General features: G+C 42.7%; 1 protein-coding gene across 1 annotated transcript; it reads right to left on the bottom strand.

The window, feature by feature from the left end:
• Window positions 1–60: 60 nt before the first annotated feature.
• Window positions 61–23,605, bottom strand: LOC135508982 (rab GDP dissociation inhibitor beta-like). Its single transcript, XM_064929242.1, has 11 exons — window positions 23,438–23,605; window positions 22,358–22,465; window positions 19,694–19,793; window positions 19,383–19,517; window positions 18,090–18,288; window positions 17,482–17,613; window positions 17,108–17,207; window positions 9,728–9,899; window positions 9,218–9,362; window positions 724–778; window positions 61–605 (listed from the first exon to the last, which is right to left on the bottom strand). The coding sequence occupies exons 1-11, from the start codon at window positions 23,480–23,482 to the stop codon at window positions 450–452; spliced, it is 1,347 nt and encodes a 448-aa protein (XP_064785314.1). The 5' UTR covers window positions 23,483–23,605; the 3' UTR covers window positions 61–449.
• Window positions 23,606–23,658: the final 53 nt, after the last annotated feature.

Here is a 23,658-nt window from a genome sequence, read left to right as displayed (position 1 = left end):
TTCTTTTCAACCACATACATGCAACAAAAAAGAATAGTGACCATGGCTCTTTTCTCTATCCCAGGTAAAATACATCTTTATTTCACTTTAACAACAGAATAGTGCCTTTTGTAAAAAATACAATTTATATCACATTTATATTGTCTATGTATAAACCCAAATAAAACCAATTATGTGTTGACATTCACATGACAGAAAGTGAAGAAACCTTCATGATGTCACGCAATGTGATAATTGCATGTTTTTAACTAACTGTCAAGCAAATTAGCATACAAAACGCAGCCATCACAAATTGCTCGCTTATTAGTAAAACATATTTCAGTCTTCTGTTTTCTACAAATGTATTTCCAATGGTTTAAAGGGTCATAGATACAGATTCCAACAATACATTTGGATTATAAACCAGTTTGTTAAGATTTGGGAGTTGTCTGGACATGTTGGTTATTCGATCACTGATCACCAGCGTCTCCAAAGATGTCGTTCTTCGTGCGCTCCATCTCTGCAAAGTCAAACTCCGTGCCCATCGCACGCTTGTAGATGTCCTTGATGTCGTCACAGGTGGTCTCAAAGTGGGTCGTTGCATCATATGTACGTGAAATAAATATCTGCATAGATATCCCAGAAGCATAGAAGGGGGAAAATACATTTTGACCATGTATTTAAAAAAAAAAATGTAATAAATCAAATGAAGGCCAACATGAGGATTAGGACTAGTTCACTCACCTGGCTGTCTTTTCCCATGTCAGTTGGTGCATATTGATCACTGATGCTCACAAACCTGTGAGGAGGGAAGGTTTAAACAGGGTCAGAAAACATCAACGAATGGAGGATATGGTACCAGGCCAGTGCAGTACATCTCAATAGTGTGAAAACAGTATTTACAGCATTGTGTTCCAGTGATGAGCCCCTGTGTTAGTAGTAAAAAAAACAGTTCATACCATGGCATTGTTGAATACTCGTTTCTCATTGGCTTGAAGGGCATTCTAGAGCATGCATTATTTAAGAAATAAGGCCCGAGGTGGTGTGGTATATTGCCAATATACCACGGTTCTTAGTCACGACGTAATGTGGAGTGCCTGGATACAGCCCTTGGCCGTGGTATATTGGCCATATACTACAAACCCACTGAGGTGTCTTATTGCTATTATAAACTGGTTACCAACATAATTAGAGCAGTAAAAATGTTTTGCCGTACCCGTGGTATATGGTCTGATATACCATGGCTGTCAGCCAATCAGCATTCAGGGCTCGAACCACCCAGTTTATTATTCCCTTTACCAAACGAGTGGGTCTAATCCTGATTGGTTTAAACCGCATTCCAGCCGGTGTCTATTCCACAAGTTACCACCGGCTAAATATATGGACAGTAAAATGCCCATTTACTCAATCCACTGTCTCATCAGCCCAGCCAAGCCATTTAGAAACTTGATCTCCACTATAAAAAACATCTAGACATTATCTCACATTTATTTTAGACTAGCTGTTGTCCACTTTAAAAAACATCTAGACATTATCTCACATTTCTTTTAGACCAACAGTCTTCAACAGCGGAGATTTGTATAAACATTGCTGTCTGTCTCTCTGACATTTGCAACATTGTTTCAATATTCAAATTTGATCTCCAGCTGTCCCATAGTAATGAACATGTTGGGAGTCAGACGAGACAGACAGTCAGGCAGCGTTTCTCAGCCAGTCAAATCATAAATCAGCTGGCCTTATTTTTATGCATATATACAGTATATCACAAAAGTGAGTACACCCCTCACATTTTTGTAAATATTTGAGTATATCTTTTCATGTGACAACACTGAAGAAATGACACTTTGCTACAATGTAAAGTAGTGAGTGTACAGCTTGTATAACAGTATAAATTTGCTGTCCCCTCAAAATAACTCAACACAGCCATTCATGTCTAAACCTCTGGCAACAAAAGTGAGTATACCCCTAAGTGAAAATGTCCAAATTGGGCCCAAAGTGTCAATAGTGTGTGGCCACCATCATTTCCAGCACTGCCTTAACCCTCTTGGGCATGGAGTTCACCAGAGCTTCACAGGTTGCCACTGGAGTCCTCTTCCACTCCTTCATGACGACATCACGGAGCTGGTGGATGTTAGAGACCTTGCACTTCTCCACCTTCCGTTTGAGGATGCCCCACAGATGCTCAATGGGGTTTAGGTCTGGAGATATGCTTGGCAAGTCCATCACCTTTACCCTCAGCTTCTTTAGCAAGGCAGTGGTCGTCTTGGAGGTGTGTTTGGGGTCATTATCATGTTGGAATACTGCCCTGCGGCCCAGTCTCCGAAGGGAGGGGATCATGCTCTGCTTCAGTATGTCACAGTACATGTTGGCATTCATGGTTCCATCAATGAACTGTAGCTCCCCAGTGCTGCCAGCACTCATGCAGCCCCAGACCATGACACTCCCAACACCATGCTTGACTGTAGGCAAGACACACTTGTCTTCGTACTCCTCACCTGGTTGCTGCCACACACGCTTGACACCATCTGAACCAAATAAGTTTATCTTGGTCTCATCAGACCACAGGACATGGTTCCGGTAATTCATGTCCTTAGTCTGCTTGTCTTCAGCAAACTGTTTGCGGGCTTTCTTGTGCATCATCTTTAGCAGAGGCTTCCTTCTGGGACGACAGCCATGCAGACCAATTTGATGCAGTGTACGGCGTATGGTCTGAGCACTGACAGGCTGACCCCCCACCCCTTAAACCTCTGCAGCAATGCTGGCAGCACTCATATGTCTATTTCCCAAAGACAACCTCTGGATATGACGCTGAGCACGTGCACTCAACTTCTTTGGTCGACCATGGCGAGGCCTGTTCTGAGTGGAACCTGTCCAGTTAAACCGCTGTATGGTCTTGGCCACCGTGCTGCAGCTCAGTTTCAGGGTCTTGGCAATCTTCTTATAGCCCAGGCCATCTTTATCTAGAGCAACAATTCTTTTTTTCAGATCCTCAGAGTTCTTTGCCATGAGGTGCCATGTTGAACTTCCAGTGACCAGTCAGTATGAGAGCGATGACACCAAATTTAACACACCTGCTCCCCATTCACACCTGAGACCTTGTAACACTAACGAGTCACATGACACCGGGGAGGGAAAATGGTTAATTGGGCCCAATTTGGACATTTTCACTTAGGGGTGGACTCACTTTTGTTGCTAGCAGTTTAGACATTAATGGCTGTGTGTTGAGTTATTTTGAGGGGACAGCAAATTTACACTGTTTTTCAAGCTGTACACACACTAATTTACATTGTAGCAAAGTGTAATTTCTTCAGTGTTGTCACATGAAAAGATATACTCAAATATTTACAAAATTGTGAGGGGTGTACTCACTTTTCTGATATACTGTACAAAGAAATGTTAATTTAAAAAAAAGTTACAACGATACAAAGTGCAGCTAGTTTGCAGTCTTTTCAGCTTCAGTTTGAAGTGCTAGTGTTAGCTGTGTTGTTGGCTAGCTCCTCTGAACAGTGTTCTGACAAGTGAGCACATTTTCTAAAGCCAGGCGAAGTTGTTATGGATGTATGCAAATGAAAATGACACTAGAAAACAGCTTGAACAAATGCGGCTACTTTGCTGTTATTCTGGCTGCACTTTGTTGACGTGCCTGAGTTAGCCGTAGTTGGCGGGCTAGCAGTATAGCAATGGAACATTTGGAGTGAATGACTGGGTTGCTAATGAAAGCCGTTTGGGTCTTTGCGTGTCAAAAAAAAAAGAACGTTAAACGTCAAATTACACCGTTCCTGTGTGGCTCAGTCGGTAGAGCATGGCGCTTGCAACGCCAAGCGTCGTGGGTTCGATTCCCGCTAGGACCACCCATATGTAAAAGTAGTGGCCCCAGCCGACTTGTAAGTCGCTTTGGACAAAAGCGTCTGCTAAATGGGATATATTATTATTATTATGTTATATTATTGAAACGTTGCGTGTACTGAATTTGCATGTGCAAGCCAAGCTCCACCACTATCAGTAGCGCAGTCAATGCTGTACAACAACAAAAGTCTGCAAACAAGCAAAACACCGGGCCACGAACGATGTGTTTTTACAATAACGCGTTGGTAATAATTCCCTTGTTTACTTTAACCATTTGTACATTGTTACAACATTTGTAATGTCTTTATTGTTTTGAAACTTCTGTATGTGTAACATTTACTGTTAATTTTTATTGTTTATTTCGCTTTTGTATATTATCTACCTCACTTGCTTTGGCAATGTTAACACATGTTTTCCATGCCAATAAATCCCCTTGAATTGAATTAGGCATTATTTGTTAGACCGCAACTTCTGGGGTAGCTAGCTAGCTTTAGCTTGGTACCTAGCTAGCACTAATACAACCAGCCTAAAACAATCACCAGTAGAAAATGCAGTCATTTTCATTATTCTTAGCAATGATTTAGGAATCCTTGTGAGTAAGTATTAGCTAGGTAGTCAATTGTTGTTCGCCAATTGAAATGTAACTAGCTAGCCAGCTACTTAAACCCTGTTGCCCAAAGCGAACATGATAAGCAGCCAGCTCGCTTCATCTGGCTAGTGAGGTTCGACCGGACCGGGTTATGTGTTGTGAAGCTAGCCACAATAAGGATTAGGCACAATAGTGGAACTTCAAAATAAAAGTACCTATTTGAAAGTGATGCAGAAGGTTACAATTGGTGGAATTATGCCATATTTAGACTAGATAATGTTAAACAAGGTTGGAATGTGAGTCTACTCTGTGACACCCACAGAACACAACTGTGAAGAGTTTACGCAAATATTAGCGTTGTAGCTCTTATCGCGGGACTGTGACTGTGTGAAATCCCCTCCCCAGTCAGTCTATTGTGTGTATTGACATTCATATTGCACTGTACAGCTTTACCTAAGGATTGGGGATCAATGAAATGGGGTATCAGTCTACTCAATACCCAATATATTCCACCCCAACATCCTCCTCAGTTATCAGACTCCAAAACATCCACGCAGTATTGTTTTTCCTCTGGAATGGTGTTCAATACACATAGGTTGAAAATAAATGTGGCTAGATTCCCAGTTGTTTCAGAGTCCCGCAATAAGAGAACACTAATGTTCTCTGGGTGTCACTGAGTAGACTGATACCCTTAGTCGTTGATCCTCAATCCATAGGTAAGGCTGTGCAGTGAAATAAGTATGCCCCCAATGCAATTCTAAAGTATAATACAGTCAGTGTGATTTCAACAGAATTTTGTCAAATTAACAAATTATTGTCGTTTGTTAATTTTATATAAACATTCCATCCTCATTTAGCATGATCTATTTAATTATGGCATAATTCTACTATTTATTTGCATCACTGTCAATGACATACTTTTATTTTGAAGGCTAACCACAAAGTCCACTATTGTGGCTAGCTTCACATAAATGGATCCGCCCACCATTAATCAACTAAGAACTGTCTGATAAATTAGGGTTATTTTAGATGACAGCTAGCTAACTATATTGCTACTGAAACAGATGTCGTTTTCTATGTTTTTGGGGGAAGAACATTGTTTGCATCCATGAGCTAGCTACTTTTTTTTTATGACCAGCACTGTATGTGCGCGAGATAACTTTACTAGCATCATAGCATACTGTACGTATCGATGAATCTTTGTGACATATGAAATACGAGTGAGTGTAATCAATGTGTAATAACTATGTTAAAAAAAAATGCGTTAAATTATTACGTGACGTGTAGTTATATTCAGGTCCTGATTGGCCAACATCTTATTTGACACGTCAAATTGTGTTATTTGACGTGTATCTTATTTGACAAGACCCATAGGCTGTGTCCATAGACGCAGAACAAAAAGACTGAACGACTGGGTCACGTCTCTATCAACCGAACAGATAGAACGAACGATCAGCCGGCTTGGGTAGCAACCCTAGATTAGTGTCTGGACTAGATCTTGTGGAATTCATCACAATAATGTCTTTTGTGAAAATAAAGTATTAGTTAAAAGTTGACACCTACTCATTCCAGGGTTTTTCTTTATTTTTTTTACGATTTTCTACATTGTAAAATTAGTGAAGACAATGCCAAGTGTGTGCAGAGTTGTAATCAAGGTGAAGGTTGGCTACTTTGAAGAATCTAAAATATATTTAGATTTATTTAACACTTTTTTGGTTACTACATGATTCCATATGTGTTACTTCATAGTTTTGATGTCTTCACTATTATTCTACAATGTTGAAAATAATATAAAGAAAGAAAAACCCTTGAATGAGTAGGTGTGTCCAAACTTTTGACTGGTACTGTATGTAAAATCATTATTTGAATCTGTTTGTCACTTTTACCATGTCCTCGACGCCAGTGTTTGGAGGATATACAAATCCTCGGGCATTATCACTTAAATAACACACGGTACATACAATTCAATACTTCATTTTTACATGTTTTGTTTGAGCTACTTTTGGAAGCAAAAGTGGAATTGAAAAAAATTGTTATTGTTGAATTATACTTTCATAATAGCAAGCTAGGACTGATGGTTTGGTTAAGCTAAACTAGTAAGGCCGTTTAGTTACTGTTTCGGTAACTACTGCAGCTATATAGTAAACTTGCTAGCTAGCTACTTCACATTTATATGAGTTCTACGGAAATCAATGCAACTCTGGAAGGTCACTTCCACTGCACTAGCGCGTCGTGGAACACGCTTTTCCTTACACTTTTCCCTGTTGACTATCCCTTTCATAACAGTATAATAGTAAACCAAAAATCGAATTGTATTTGTCACATGCTTCGTAAACAACAGGTGTAGACTAACAGTAGCTAGGTTTCTATCCAATTGGTGACAGATTTTCATGCGAATATTCAAAGATCTGCATAATGAAAATATTCGCATTTTCCAACCATGGTGTTTCCACCAAACGGACTTGTTCAGTGAGACAGGCCTGCTCACTGAACCCTTCCCAGCAGGCCTGTCTCACTGAACCCTACCCAGATTGTTTATATAATACATAAATAAATACATAAATATATAATACAACACGTCGCACATTTTTCTTACTGCACCAGACACCTTAGTTTGATGTAAAAAAAAAAAAAAATTGCACAACTAAAAATATTTGACAAAAACATCAACATGACTGATTTCTTGAGGGATCTTAGATTCATTCTGGGGATTTTGAGGCAGTTAAACTGGCATCCACATCGAGTGTCTCGTGGGGGACAAACATCATTAACCGAACGTGGAAATCGCTCAGGAAACACACCTCCATGACTGTGGAATACAACTTTTCTAATGGGCAACAGAAAAACACGTGCTCGGCGTGTTCAGTGGCTCTACATTTTCATTTACCGAAAGAAAAAAATGTAAATTTCAATGTGTTTTTTCCATCACATGTTCAACTCTACTGGTAGTTTTATCCCAAATAGCAAATGTACCTACAGTACTATGGTCTTGGCACGCGCGCTCTAGCCAACAGCTCGCAGATACAGTGCAGGTAGGCCGTATGGGTAGACGAGACTGCATGATGACATTATTATGGATGAGCGAGAATATGTTTATTTGTCAAAAGTCAAGCATCGACCATCAGGTCACCAGAATAAGACCTTCGATAATTATCGGAAAAAATAATCAAGATCACTTTCACCCCCGTGAAGATCTTAATTTATGTCTCTATTATACATTTACATTTAAGTCATTTGGCAGACGCTCTTATCCAGAGCGACTTACAAATTGGATTATGTCTCTATTATCGCGTGAAGTATACTTCGATGTGATGCTTATTATAGCAACATTTGCACATAAAGGCATTTCCAACTGCCATTTCTCGCTAATTAATTATAACGACACAAAACGTTTCCACCATGTCGAATGAATAAATGACCTGTCGGTATTTATACAATTGTACCGAAACTTCCTGTTTCCATCACAACTGTCGTGGTTTTTATACCGTATGACTTGACTCGCATAAAAACTGTGGATGGAAACGTGGTGACTGAAATGCTTACTTACTTACGGGCCCTAGATAGATCAATACACACAGTGTACAAAACATTAGGAACACCTTCACTTTCCATGAACTATCCAGATGAAAGATTTGATCACTTATTGATGTAAATTTGTTAAATCCACTTCAAATCAGTGTAGATGAAGGGGAGGAGACCTGTTAAATAAGGATTTTTAAGCCTGCAGACAATTAACTGTGTGCCATTAAGAGGGTTAATGGGCGAGACAAAATATTGAAAAGTGAAAGTATTCACACCCCTTGACTTTTTCTACATCTTGTTGTGTTTACAGGCCCGAATTTACAATATATTAAAATGTAGATATGTTTTTGTCACTAGCCTGCCTACCCATTATGTCAAAGTGGAATTATGGTTTTTGAAATTTGAACAAATTTAAAAAAAAATGAAAAGCTGAAATGTATCGAGTGAATAATTATTCAAACCCTTTTATGGCAAGCCTAAATAAATTCAGTAGTAAAAATTTGCTTAAACAAGTCACGTTATAAAATTGCATGGATTTTTTTAAATTGACTACCTAATCTCTGTACCCCACACATAATTGTAAAGTCCCTCAGTCAAGCAGTGAATTTCAAACACAGATTAAACCACAAAGACCAGGGAGATTTTCCAATGCCTCGCAAAGGGCACCTATTGTTAAATGGATAAAAAAATGTTTATGTGCATCAATACAGGCATCCTTCCTAACTCAGTTGCTGGGGGGGGGGGGGGCTCAGGGATTTCACCATGAGGCATGTTCCCACCTGTGTTTGTGGGTAGTTTTCTGTTTTTGTATTCCCTACCAGACAAAATTGTTTCGGAAGATTGTGGAACGTTTGACCCAAGTTTTAAAGGCAATGCTATCAAACACTAATTGAGTGTATATAAACTTCTGACCCACTGGGAATGTGAAGAAATAAAAGCTGAAATGAATAATTCTCTCTACTATTATTCTGACATTTCACATTCTTAAAATAAAGTGGTGATCCTAACTGACCTAAAATAAGGATTTTTTTACTAGGATTAAATGTCAGGAATTGTGAAAAACTGAGTTTAAATGTATTTAGGTAGGTTACCTTGGCGTTCTTGGACACATGGACTATGGTGGTCTACTCAAAACAAGTTGGTATTACAGGCCGGATCAGGGATAGGTTGAAAATGTCAGTGAAGACCCTTTACTAACTAGACACTAGTGTAACAGTACAGTAGTATAACAGTGTATCTTATAGTAGAGTACAGTATAGCAACATAGAATCAAAAGCCTACTTCTGTTCAATGGGCTCCAGGAGATCCAGGGCTGGCTTGAGTTCCTTCTCTGGGTCATTAGTCTCCACTACGCTGCTGGCGATGGCAATGTACTTGCCCTGCGCTGCCACGTTGTGGGCCGAGGAGATCATACACACGTAGATGTCTGCGACAAAAAAAAACACACAAGAGACCAGTGAGACCAGACCAGTGACAAACACCCTCAACTAAGCTCCACCGCCTTGTGTTCAGTTGTTCAGGTGTAAAAAAGTAGCAAAACATTTTGAAAACAGAAAAAAAAAAAAATCTGCGTTTCTTCCAGGTAGACCGTTTCTGTTTTCTTCCGTTTGGTGCCGAATGAACACAGGCGATGCCATTCAAAAAAAGTCACAACAGTGGCAACTTAAATTCACACACACAAGAATTGATTAAATGCTCATGTACTGCTTATGAATGTGGGTATGTATGGGTTAAAAAATGTGTTACGAAGTCCTTATGTAGGCTAGGTACCCTAGTATCCAGGGGTCTCACCATGTTTCCTGTTGACCTGGATCTGAGGGATGATGATCTGGCAGGAGTTGACGTCGCCGGTGTTCTTGATGGGGTGGCTCATGACACAGATGATACGGACCACTTGGCCGACTTTGCTGACTCTGTCCATGATGTAGCTGGGGTCACAGATCAGCTGCTTACAGCGGGCTATCTGGAGAGGAAAGGCGAGATGGTAGTGTTTAGGGTTTATAATTCAGGTGAGGGTGGGTTTAGGATAGGTTCAGGGTTAAGTTCATCTAATCAAATTTTATTGGTCACATACACATGGATGGAAGATGTTAATGCGAGTGTAGCGAAATGCTTGTGCTTTTAGTTCCGTATCGAACAAGTAATCTAACAATTTCACAACAACGACCTTATATACACACACACACACACACACACACACACACACACGTGTAAAGGAATGAATAAGAATATGTACATATAAATATATGGACGAGCGATGACCGTGCGGCATAGGCAAGATGCAGCAGATGGTATAGAGTACAGTATATACATATGAGATGAGTAATGTAGGGTATGTAACATTATTTAAAGTGGCATTGTTTAAAGTGACTAGTGATACATTTATTACATCCAATTTTTTATTATTAAAGTGGCAAGAGATTTGAGTCAGTATGTTGGCAGCAGCCACTCAATGTTAGTAATGGCTGTTTAACAGTCCGAGGTCCTTGAGATAGAAGCTGTTTTTCATTCTCTCGGACCCAGCTTTGATGCACCTGTACTGACCTCGCTTTCTGGATGATAGCGTGTCCTGGAGGGCAAGTAGTTTGCCCCCGGTGATGCGTTGTGCAGACCTCACTACCCTTTGGAGAGCCTTACAGTTGTGGGCGGAGCAGTTGCCGTACCAGGCGGTGATACAGCCCGACAAGATGCTCTCGATTGTGCAACTGTAAAAGTTTGTGAGTGTTTTCAGTGACAAGACATTTCTTCAGCCTCCTGAGGTTGTGGGTGGACCATTTCAGTTTGTCCGTGATGTGTACGCTGAGGAACAAAAAAAAACTAATTCCACCTTCTCCACTACTACTGTCCCGTCGATGTGGATAGGGGGGTGATCTCTCTGCTGTTTCCTGAAGTCCACGATCATCTCCTTTGTTTTGTTGACATTGAGTGTGAGGTTATTTTCCTGACACCACACTCCGAGGGCCCTCACCTCCTCCCTGTAGGCCGTCTCGTCGTTGTTGGTAATCAAGCCTAAGACTGTCGTGTCATCTGCAAACTTGATGATTGAGTTGGAGCCGTGCATGGCCACACAGTCATGGGTGAACAGGGAGTACAGGAGAGGGCTGAGAACGCACCCTTGTGGGGCCCCAGTGTTGAGGATCAGCGGGGTGGAGATGTTGTTGCCTACCCTCACCACCTGGGGGCGGCCCGTCAGACAGAAAGTTCAGTACCCAGTTGCACAGGGCGGGGTAGAGACCCAGGGTCTCGAGCTTAATGACGAGTTTGGAGGGTACTAATGCTGAGCTGTAATCAATGAACAGCATTCTTACATAGGCATTCCTCTTGTCCAGATGGGTTAGGGTGTGCAGTGTGATTGCAATTGTGTCGTCTGTGGACCTATTGGTGCGTAAGCAAATTGGAGTTGGTCTAGGGTGTCAGGTAGGGCACTTCATGATGACGGAAGTGAGTGCTATGGGGCGATAGTTGTTTAGCTCAGTTACCTTAGCTTTCTTGGGAACAGGAACAATGGTGGACCTCTTGACGCATGTGGGAACAGCGGACTAGGATAGGGATTGATTAAATATGTCCGTAAACACCAGCCAGCTGGTCTGTGCATGTTCTGAGGAAGTGGCTAGGGATGCCGTCTGGGCCGGCAGCCTTGCGAAGGTTAACACGTTTAAATGTTTTACTCACATTGGCTGCGGTGAAGGAGAGCCCACAGGTTTTGGTAGAGGGCCTGTCAGTGGCACTGTATTGTCCTCAAAGTGAGAAAAGCAGTTGTTTGGTCTGTCTGGGAGCAAGACATCCTGGTCCGTGACGGGGCTTGTTTTATTTTTGTAATCCGTGATTGACTGTAGACCCTGCCACATACGTCTTGTGTCTGAGTCGTTGAATTGCGACTCTACTTTGTCTCTATACTGACGCTTAGCTTGTTTGATTGCCTTGCGGAGGGAATAGCGACACTGTTTGTATTCGGTCATGTTTCCGGTCGCTTTGCCATGATTAAAAGCAGTGGTTCATGCTTTCAGTTTTGCACAAATATTGCCATCAATCCACGGTTTCTGGTTGGGAAAGATTTTAATAGTCACCGTGGATACAACATCACCGATACACTTGCTAATAAACTTGCTCACTGAATCAGCATATACATCAATGTTGTTGTCTGAGGCTATCTGGAACATATCCCAGTCCATGTGATCGAAGCAATCTTGAAGCGTGGAATCAGATTGGTCGGACCAGCGTTGAACAGACCTGAGCAAGGACGTTTCCTGTTTTAGTTTCTGTCTATAGGCTGGGAGCAACAAAATTGAGTCGTGGTCAGATTTGACGAAAGGAGGGCGAGGGAGGGCTTTGTATGCGTCGCAGAAGTTAGAGTAACAATGGTCCAGAATTTTACCAGCCCGGGTCGCACATTTAATATGCTGATAAAATTTAGGGAGCCTTGTTTTCAGATTAGCTTTGTTAAAATACCCAGCTACAATAAATGCAGCCTCAGGATATATGGCTTCCAGTTTACATAGAGTCAAATAAAGTTTGTTCAGGGCCATTGAGGTGTCTGCTTGGGGAGGGGGGGTATACACGGCTGTGATTAAAATCAAAGACAATTCTATTGGTAGATAATGCCGACCGCATTTGATTGTAAGGAATTCTAGGTCAGGTGAACAAGGACTTGAGTTCCTGTATGTTGCTATGATCACACCACGACTCGTTAATCATAAGACATACACCCCCGCCCTTCTTCTTACCAGAGAGATGTTTGTTTCTGTCGGCGCGATGCGTGAAGAAACCGGGTGGCTGTACCGATCCTGATAACGTATCCCGACTGAGCCATGTTTCCGTGAAACAGAGAATGTTACAATCTCTGATGTCTCTCTGGAAGCCTTGCTCGAATTTAGTCTACCTTGTTGTCAAGAGACTGAACATTGGCGAGTAGTATACTCGGGAGCAGTGAGCGATGTGCCCGTCGATGGAGCCTGACCAGAAGACCGCTCTGTCTGCCCCTTCTGTGGCACCGTTGTTTTGGGTCGCCTACTGGGATCCGATCCATTGTCCTAGGTGGTGGACCAAACAGAGGATCCGCTTCGGGAAAGCCGTATTCCTGGTGGTAATGTTGGTAAGTTGACGTTGCTCTTATATCCAATAGTTCTTCCCAGCTTTATGTAATAAGACTTAAGATTTCCTGGGGTAACCGTGTAAGAAATAATACATAAAAAAGTTAGTTAGTTTCCTAAGAACGTGAAGCAACCATCTCTGTCGGCACCATGTAAGAGATGGCGAACCGCCATCTGGAACCATTCAAATTTTCTCAGTTGTAAACACTGCCAAAAGACATTCACCGTGAGGAACTAATAGAAAACAATCATTATAAACTGGGTGGTTCAAGCCCTGAATGCTGATTGTATATATACACTGTACCACAGCTATCAGCCAAATGTATCTGGACCCCCTTCAAATTTGTGGATTTGGCTATTACAGCCACACATGTTGCTGACAGGTATAAAAAAAAATGAACACACAGCCATGCAACCTCCATAGACAAACATTGGCAGTAGAATGGCCTTACTGAAGAGCTCAGTCACTTTCAACGTGCCACCGTCATAGGATGCCACCTTTCCAACAAGTCAGTGTGTCAAATTTCTGCCCTGCTAGAGCTGCCCCAGTCAACTGTAAGTGCTGTTATTGTGAAGTGGAAACGTCTAGGAGCAACAACGGCTCAGCCGCAAAGTGGTAGGCCAAACAAGCTCACAGAACGGGACCGCTGAGTGCTGAAGCGCGTAGTGCGTTAAAATCGTCTGTCCTCGGTTGCAACACTCACTACAGAGTTACAGAGTTCCAAACTGCCACTGGAAGCAACGTCAGCACAATAACTGTTCGTCGGAAGCTTCATGAATGAAATTTCCATGGCCGAGCAGCAGCACACAAGCCTAAGATCACCATACACAATGCCAAGCATCGGTTGGAGTGGTGTAAAGCGAACCGCCATTGGACTCTGGAGCAGTGGAAACACGTTCTCTGGAGTGATGAATCATGCTTAGCATCGAACAGCCCCCGTGATATGCAGCTGTTCAGGGAAGCTAGAAACAATTATACACAGGCAGTTAGAAAAGCCAAGGCTAGCTTTTTCAAGCAGAAATTTGCTTCCTGCAACACTAACTCAAAAACGTTCTGGGACACTGTAAAGTCCATGGAGAATAAGAACACCTCCTCCCAGCGGCCCACTGCACTGAAGATAGGAAACACTGTCACCACTGATAAATCCACCATAATTGAGAATTTCAATAAGCATTTTTCTACGGCTGGCCATGCTTTCCACCTGGCTACTCCTACCCCGGTCAACAGCACTGCACCCCCCACAGCAACTCGCACAAGCCTTCCCCATTTCTCCTTCTCCCAAATCCGTTCAGCTGATGTTCTGAAAGAGCTGCAAAATCTGGACCCCTACAAATCAGCCGGGCTAGACAATCTGGACCCTTACTTTCTAAATTTATCTGCCGAAATTGTTGCCACCCCTATTACTAGCCTGTTCAACCTCTCTTTCGTGTCTTCTGAGATTCCCAAAGGTTGGAAAGCAGCTGCGGTCATCCCCCTCTTCAAAGGGGGGGACACTCTTGACCCAAACTGCTACAGACCTATATCTATCCTACCATGCCTTTCTAAGGTCTTCGAAAGCCAAGTCAACAAACAGATTACCGACCATTTCGAATCTCACCATACCTTCTCTGCTATGCAATCTGGTTTCAGAGCTGGTCATGGGTGCACCTCAGCCACGTTCAAGGTCCTAAACGATATCTTAACCGCCATCGATAAGAAACATTACTGTGCAGCCGTGTTCATTGATCTGGCCAAGGCTTTCGACTCTGTCAATCACCACATCCTCATCGGCAGACCCGACAGCCTTGGTTTCTCAAATGATTGCCTCGCCTGGTTCACCAACTACTTCTCTGATAGAGTTCAGTGTGTCAAATCGTAGGGTCTGCTGTCCGGACCTCTGGCAGTCTCTATGGGGGTGCCACAGGGTTCAATTCTTGGACCGACTCTCTTCTCTGTATACATCAATGAGGTCGCTCTTGCTGCTGGTGAGTCTCTGATCCACCTCTACGCAGACAACACCATTCTGTATACTTCTGGCCCTTCTTTGGACACTGTTAACAACCCTCCAGGCAAGCTTCAATGCCATACAACTCTCCTTACGTGGCCTCCTATTGCTCTTAAATACAAGTAAAACTAAATGCATGCTCTTCAACCGATCGCTACCCGCACCTGCCCGCCTGTCCAACATCACTACTCTGGACGGCTCTGATTTAGAATATGTGGACAACTACAAATACTTAGGTGTCTGGTTAGACTGTAAACTCTCCTTCCAGACCCATATCAAACATCTCCAATCCAAAGTTAAATCTAGAATTGGCTTCCTATTTCGCAACAAAGCATCCTTCACTCATGCTGCCAAACATACCCTTGTAAAACTGACCATCCTACCAATCCTCGACTTTGGCGATGTCATTTACAAAATAGCCTCCAATACCCTACTCAACAAATTGGATGCAGTCTATCACAGTGCAAGCCGTTTTGTCACCAAAGCCCCATATACTACTACCCACCATTGCGACCTGTACGCTCTCGTTGGCTGGCCCTCGCTTCGTACTCGTCACCAAACCCACTGGCTCCATGTCATCTACAAGACCCTGCTAGGTAAAGTCCCCCCTTATCTCAGCTCGCTGGTCACCATAGCATCTCCCACCTGTAGCACACGCTCCAGCAGGTATATCTCTCTAGTCACCCCCAAAACCAATTCTTTCTTTGGCCGCCTCTCCTTCCAGTTCTCTGCTGCCAATGACTGGAACGAACTACAAAAATCTCTGAAACTGGAAACACATCTCCCTCACTAGCTTTAAGCACCAACTGTCAGAGCAGCTCACAGATTACTGCACCTGTACATAGCCCACCTATATTTTAGCCCAAACAACTACCTCTTTCCCTACTGTATTTAATTGAATTTATTTACTTTGCTCCTTTGCACCCCATTATTTTTATTTCTACTTTGCACATTCTTCCATTGCAAATCTACCATTCCAGTGTTTTACTTGCTATATTGTATTTACTTTGTCACCATGGCCTTTTTTTGCCTTTACCTCCCTTATCTCGCCTCATTTGCTCACATTGTATATAGACTTGTTGATACTGTATTATTGACTGTGTTTGTTTTACTCCATGTGTAACTCTGTGTCGTTGTATGTGTCGAACTGCTTTGCTTCATCTTGGCCAGGTCGCAATTGTAAATGAGAACTTGTTCTCAACTAGCCTACCTGGTTAAATAAAGGTGAAATAAAAAAATAAAAATGCTTCACCCTCTGGCACTCCGACTGGACAAATCTGGGTTTGGCGGATGCCAGGAGAACGCTACCTGTCCGAAAGCATAGTGCCAACTGTACATTTTGGTGGAGGAGGAATAATGGTCTGGGGCTGTTTTTGATGGGTCGGGCCAGGCCCCTTCGTTCCAGTGAAAGGAAATCTTAACGCTACAGCATACAATGACATTCTAGATGATTCTGTGCTTCCACCGTTGTGGCAACAGTTTGGGGAAGGCCCTTTCATTTTCCCGCATGACAATGTCCCCGTGCACAAAGCGACGTCGATTCAGAAATGGTTTGTCGAGATCGGTGTGGAAGAACTGGCCTGCACCAGAGCCCTGACCTCAACCCCATCGAACACCTTTGGGATGAATTGGAATGCCGACTGTGAGCCAGGACTAATTGCCCGAAATCAGTGCCCGACCTCACTAATGCTCGTGGCTGAATGGAAGCAAGTCCCCACAGCAATGTTCCAACATCTAGTGGATTGCCTTCCCAGAAGAGTGGAAGCTGTAATAGCATCAAAGGGGGGACCAACTCCATATTAATGCCGACGAACAGGTGTCCGCATACACTACATTAACAAAAATATATCAGACCCGATACCACAGGTATGAATCCCAAAGATATTTGTACTGCTCTAACTAAGTTGGTAACCAGTTTATAATAGCAATAAGGCACCTCGGGGGTTTGTGATATATTGCCAATATAAGGGCTGTGTCTAGGCACTCCGAGTTGCGTCATTCATAAGAACAGCCCTTAGCCGTGGTATATTGGCCATATAACCCTCAGGTCTTATTGCTTAATTATAACATGAGGCAAAAATGTGACAAAAACTCACCTCTCCCTCTGACTTGACCCCCACCACCTTTCCATTCTCCATAACAATCTCCTCTATGGGCTTGTTCAGCATGTAGGTGCCACCATAGATAGCGCTCAACCTAGAGGGGGAGAAGTCAAGTCAAAGACACTGGTGAATGGTGGAGCATGGGATGGGTAAGTTAAGCAAAAGGCTAAAAACAGTCAAATCAGGGATGTGATCAGAACCACAGAACTAGAATGATTTATACAATCAGAACAACTGAAATCAGCAGGATATTGGTTTGGGAGTAGGTTAACTTCAACTCTAGTATGTACTGAAAACGATAGCGTCAGAAAAGCAGGAATTCTTGATTAATCAGGAACAATTGCATAATACGGACAAAGACCTCTTACCTGGCAAAGCCTTGTGGCAGCTCCCCCAGGCCGTAGAGAGGGTAGAGGTAAGGACTCTTGCCATATCTGGCCAGAGACTCACTGTATAGTTTGATCCTATTGATAGTGTTGATGCAGGGCTGATCCAGGTAGCTGAGAGATCACACAAATACTAGATTGTAACACAGTTACTTTGTTAAAATGTTCACGAATAAGACATAAAAAAATGCTTATAGGAGGTTACATATTTTAGATTTGACACCCCTTTAATTATTTGTACCTGCCTGAACACAGTGGACAGTTGCCCATCCTATTAATTCTCATCATTCAAGTTTCTAATAGTGTAGAGGACAAACATCGTACTCACCCCGAGCTCTCACAATAAATAATAGTAAATAAAACACCAAATAAAAACCTCAAGAAACATCCACATGTATGGTAACACTGATACACAAGAAACATCCACATGTATGGTAACACTGATACACAAGAAACATCCACATGTATGGTAACACTGATACACAAGAAACATCCACACATTTTTTTATTATTATAATAATAATAATAATAATAATAATAATAATAATGTGGGTGCCTATATTTGTCCTATTTCAGACAAAGCCACTTACTCGTCTGTCCTGTAGAGAGCGAGGGCGTGACCAGTGAAGTCCATCACATCCTGGCCCAGGCTGAACTTCTTGTACAGGGCACGCATCGACGCCTTGTTGGGGTCGACACCCTCCATGGTTTTGGGATCGTTCAAGTCGTAGTTGGCAACGAAGATCAAGAAGTTCCTAAACCGCCTCTTCTCAAATATCCCCATCAAACCTGAGGTGTCAGGAAAGTCAGTCAGACAGAAATAGAAAAAGCTGCTGTGGTCTGAAATTAGACCTGTCCTGTGTGGTTGTGGGTTCAATTGTGGATTTCATTCCTGTGGGGGTCGCATACACATACAAAACAAATGGATGCGCTCAGAAATACTGTAAGTTTCTTGGGATAAAAGCTTTGGTTAAGTGGTATAGCGTAAGTTAATAGAATACGACTTACTAGACTTAACTTTTTCTCCTTGAGGAGCATAGGTCATCCACAAATAATCAACCGAGAAGATAGCATATACATACCAACAAATGTATGCACTCACTGTACTGTAAGTTTCTTTGTGCTTAATGGCATAATAGTATAGGAAGAAGCATCTGAGAATGCCATTGATATACACTGAGAGTACAAAACATTAAGAACACCTTCCTAATATTGCGCTGCACCCTCCGCTATTGCGCTCAGAACAGGCTCAATTCATCAGGGCATGGACTCCACAAGGTGTTGAAAGCGTTCCACAGGGACGCTGGTCCATGTTGACTCCACAAGGTGTTGAAAGCATTTCCACAGGGACGCTGGTCCATGTTGACTCCACAAGGTGTTGAAAGCATTCCACAGGGATGCTGGTCCATGTTGACTCCACAAGGTGTTGAAAGCATTCCACAGGGATGCTGGCCCATGTTGACTCCACAAGGTGTTGAAAGTGTTCCACAGGGATGCTGACCCATGTTGATCACAGTTGTGTCAAGTTGGCTGGATGTTCTTTGGGTCGTGAACCATTCTTGATACACATGGGAAACTGCTGAGCGTGAAAAACCCAGTAGCATTACAGTTCTTGACACAAACCGGTGTGCCTGGCACCTACTACCATACCCCGTTCAAAGGCACTTAAATCGTTTGTCTTGCCCATTCACCCTCTGAATGGCACACATAGACAATCCATGTCTCAATTGTCTCAAGGCTTAAAAATCCTCCCTTCATCTACACTGTTTGAAGTGGGTTTAACAAGTGACATCAAGAAGGGACCTTAGCTTTCAACTGGTCAGTTGGTCATGGAAAGAGCAGGTGATCTTAATGTTTTGTACACTTAGTGTATATACACTCACTGGAGGCCAGTGCCTCTGTCTCAGTGACAGGCACTTTGTAGATGGCTCCCTTCTTGTAGACAAAGCTGCCCTCGATCACCTTGAAGTCCAGGTAACGGGTCACCTGAGTGATCAGTAACATCCTCACCAGCTGACCTGGGTACAGCCGAGAGAGGAAAAGAGACCTGATCATTAGGGCATGCAACGGAAAACATTTCTTATTGGACAGGGCCAGTTCGTCCCTTCCTGTTCCAATCCCTCCCCCGTGTGGTGGCTAATAAACACAACCCTGCACTCAGTATTATATCTAGAATGCCATATTGTTTTCCTACCATTGGCCATCAGGAACTTTGGGATGAGGTCCACGCTCCAGTCCCGACCTCTTCCCATGGACTCCGGAGGTTTACCTGGAAGGCTGAAGTGCTTGTACAACTGGAAGGGGACAATAAAAAAAAAAACAGGAATGATTAAACATTTTATTTGTTATTACTTGTTGTTTTATTTCTTTACCTACCTATTGTTCACCTAATTCCTTTTTTGTACTATTGGTTAGAGCCTGTAAGTAAGCATTTCACTGTAAGGTCTACTACACCTGTTGAATTCAGCATTTCACTGTAAGGTCTACTACACCTGTTGTATTCAGCATTTCACTGTAAGGTCTACTACACCTGTTGTATTCAGCATTTCACTGTAAGGTCTACTACACCTGTTGTATTCAGCATTTCACTGTAAGGTCTACTACACCTGTTGTATTCAGCATTTCACTGTAAGGTCTACTACACCTGTTGTATTCAGCATTTCACTGTAAGGTCTACTACACCTGTTGTATTCAGCATTTCACTGTAAGGTCTACTACACCTGTTGTATTCAGCATTTCACTGTAAGGTCTACTACACCTGTTGTATTCAGCATTTCACTGTAAGGTCTACTACACCTGTTGTATTCAGCATTTCACTGTAAGGTTTACTACACCTGTTGTATTTGGCATTTCACTGTAAGGTCTACTACACCTGTCGTATTCGGCATTTCACTGTAAGGTCTACTACACCTGTTGTATTCAGCATTTCACTGTAAGGTCTACTACACCTGTTGTATTCAGCATTTCACTGTAAGGTCTACTACACCTGTTGTATTCAGCATTTCACTGTAAGGTTTACTACGCCTGTTGTATTTGGCATTTCACTGTAAGGTCTACTACACCTGTTGTATTCAGCATTTCACTGTAAGGTTTACTACACCTGTTGTATTCAGCATTTCACTGTAAGGTTTACTACACCTGTTGTATTCGGCATTTCACTGTAAGGTCTACTACACCTGTTGTATTCAGCATTTCACTGTAAGGTTTACTACACCTGTTGTATTTGGCATTTCACTGTAAGGTCTACTACACCTGTTGTATTCAGCATTTCACTGTAAGGTCTACTACACCTGTTGTATTCAGCATTTCACTGTAAGGTCTACTACACCTGTTGTATTCGGCGCACGTGACAAATAAACTTGGATTTGATTACTTAATTTCTTTGACAGTAAAACAGTGGTGTCAGTTTGAGTATCTCAAACTCAGCTGTGCCTCAACTATAATAATGAAATGTGACAGCATAGATAACATGTCACTTACTCTATATCTGTGTGACAACAGATATAGAGTGGCGAATCGCATCTCTGCATGTCTGGCAGACATATCAGTGTGGATGACGGATCACCACCTCAAGCTGAACCTCGACAAGACGGAGCTGCTCCTCCTCCCGGGGAAGGACTGCCCGTTCCATGATCTCGCCATCACGGTTGACAACTCCATTGTGTCCTCCTCCCAGAGCGCTAAGAACCTTGGCGTGATCCTGGACAACACCCTGTTGTTCTCAACTAACATCAAGGCGGTGGCCCGTTCCTGTAGGTTCATGCTCTACAACATCCGCAGAGTACGACCCTGCCTCACACAGGAAGCGGCACAGGTCCTAATCCAGGCACTTGTCATCTCCCGTCTGGATTACTGCAACTCGCTGTTGGCTGGGCTCCCTGCCTGTGCCATTAAACCCCTACAACTCATCCAGAACGCCGCAGCCCGTCTGGTGTTCAACCTTCCCAAGTTCTCTCACGTCACCCCGCTCCTCCGCTCTCTCCACTGGCTTCCAGTTGAAGCTCGCATCCGCTACAAGACCATGGTGCTTGCCTACGGAGCTGTGAGGGGAACGGCACCCCAGTACCTCCAGGCTCTGATCAGGCCCTACACCCAAACAAGGGCACTGCGTTCATCCACCTCTGGCCTGCTCGCCTCCCTACCACTGAGGAAGTACAGTTCCCGCTCAGCCCAGTCAAAACTGTTCGCTGCTCTGGCCCCCCAATGGTGGAACAAACTCCCTCACGACGCCAGGACAGCGGAGTCAATCACCACCTTCCGGAGACACCTGAAACCCCACCTCTTCAAGGAATACCTAGGATAGGATAAAGTGGTCCTTCTCACCCCCCTTAAATGATTTAGATGCACTATTGTAAAGTGGCTGTTCCACTGGATGTCAGAAGGTGAATTCACCAATTTGTAAGTCGCTCTGGATAAGAGCGTCTGCTAAATGACTTAAATGTAAATGTAATGTAGAACATGTAACTCTATATTTGTGTGATAGCACCACATGATGTGGACTGTTTTAGAACCACTGGTGTGTATTCATTAGTTGGATTCCGTTACAAAACATTTGGTTTACTACAAACAGAAAACGTTTTGCAAAGGAAACAAGTTTCTATTGGACAAATTCAGGTAGGACCCTCCCTGTTTGGTTCCGATTGGGTTCTTGAGTAAATGGTAAACGGTATCCATTGCAAAACGTTGTGCAAAGGATGAAACGGAATTAGAATAATGAATACAGCCCAGGTTAATACCCTTTCCACACTACTGATCTGAGTTGAGCCAATTACTGGGCTGGCCTAGTTAAGGCTTGACCAAAAGAAAACAGGACAGGCAAGATAGCATGAAAATGGTCATCTTGTGTGCCTTCGCTTACGTCTTCCAGTGGTGTGATGGAAGCGCTCTCTGCTCCATAGTACGAGTTCCTGTCCATATGAAGCACCTTCTTCCCCTTCACTGACATAATGCCAGACAGAATGCATTCCTTAGGAAATAAATAGATAGAAGTCAGATAGGTAAATTCGTAAAAATAAAAATGTATAAAAGTGATATTTTATGTTTTAGACAGATGTTTAAAGAACAATGTAAAACAGTATAACAGCTAACACCACAACTAGCTAAACTGGCTACTAGTAGCTAGCTAATGTAGCCAACTAGCTAACGTTAGAAAAAAATCTTTGGTAAAATGTAGCTAACTAAACCAAGATAGACCACAGCCTGTCGTTTCCAATGTGAACACGTGAGCCATAGTGGGCAGAACAAGCAAGGAGGGGTGAAGAGTCAGGCACGTGTGAGCGAAATCCTATTGGCGCGTTCTACCATCATCTGCATATTTCCGTTAGGGAAGGCTTAATAGCTCATTTCGCCTTTGCGTTCCTTCTAAACAACAATAATTAAAATAACATAAAACGTTCACAAAGGGTAAAGTCTACAAACCTTGGTCCACTATGTTCATAGCATTTTTTTAGTTTTGGCTACAGAAAACTGTATTGAGATGTTGTTTTTGTCGATAAGAATTTGCAGAATGTCGGCCAAAATCCATCTCCTCCCACTGCCCGCCAGTGGGCTTCCTCTCACTGCCATATTTGGTAGCGAGTGGAAACGCCAAGCGGATGCTTCACATTTATACATCCTGTGAAATATCTGTCTCATTGTTCTGTGATTTTACTCTAGTTGAAAATAACAGGAAATACGAGTTATTGTACGTGAGCTGTCACTTGTTGTAGACTGTGGAAAGTATCACCACACACAGATAACACTACTGAAAAACACAGCAGACACATTTCTGAAAATAACTTAAAATGGATATCTAACTAAAGAGAAAGCAAGCTAATTTAGCACTAGTTAGCCATGACATTAGCCTACAGATTAGCCTACACACCTAACTGTGACATGTCATGCATGAGCATGCTTCGACTATTGGAAGTTCGTACTATTGCTTTGTCCATTTTCTCACCGTTAAGCCGGTACCGAGAACGATAACATCATATTCTTCATCCATAGCTGAGTGTCCTTCTTTACTTTATTCCTACGGTTATTTATGTCAGTGAAAATGTAATGGCTGTTTGGGAGTTGAAAAGTTTTCCGGCTGCGCAGCGTAGGTAATGATCCCTGCGAACGTACTTTTCTTCTGTGGGTTGTCCCATGTTTTTGCGCATGTCAAATCGATGGGTTTGT

Source organism: Oncorhynchus masou, chromosome 22 (genome assembly GCF_036934945.1).
Source record: "Oncorhynchus masou masou isolate Uvic2021 chromosome 22, UVic_Omas_1.1, whole genome shotgun sequence".
In the NCBI taxonomy this organism is placed as follows: domain Eukaryota; kingdom Metazoa; phylum Chordata; class Actinopteri; order Salmoniformes; family Salmonidae; genus Oncorhynchus; species Oncorhynchus masou.
This window is presented reverse-complemented; position numbering and strand designations above follow the sequence as displayed.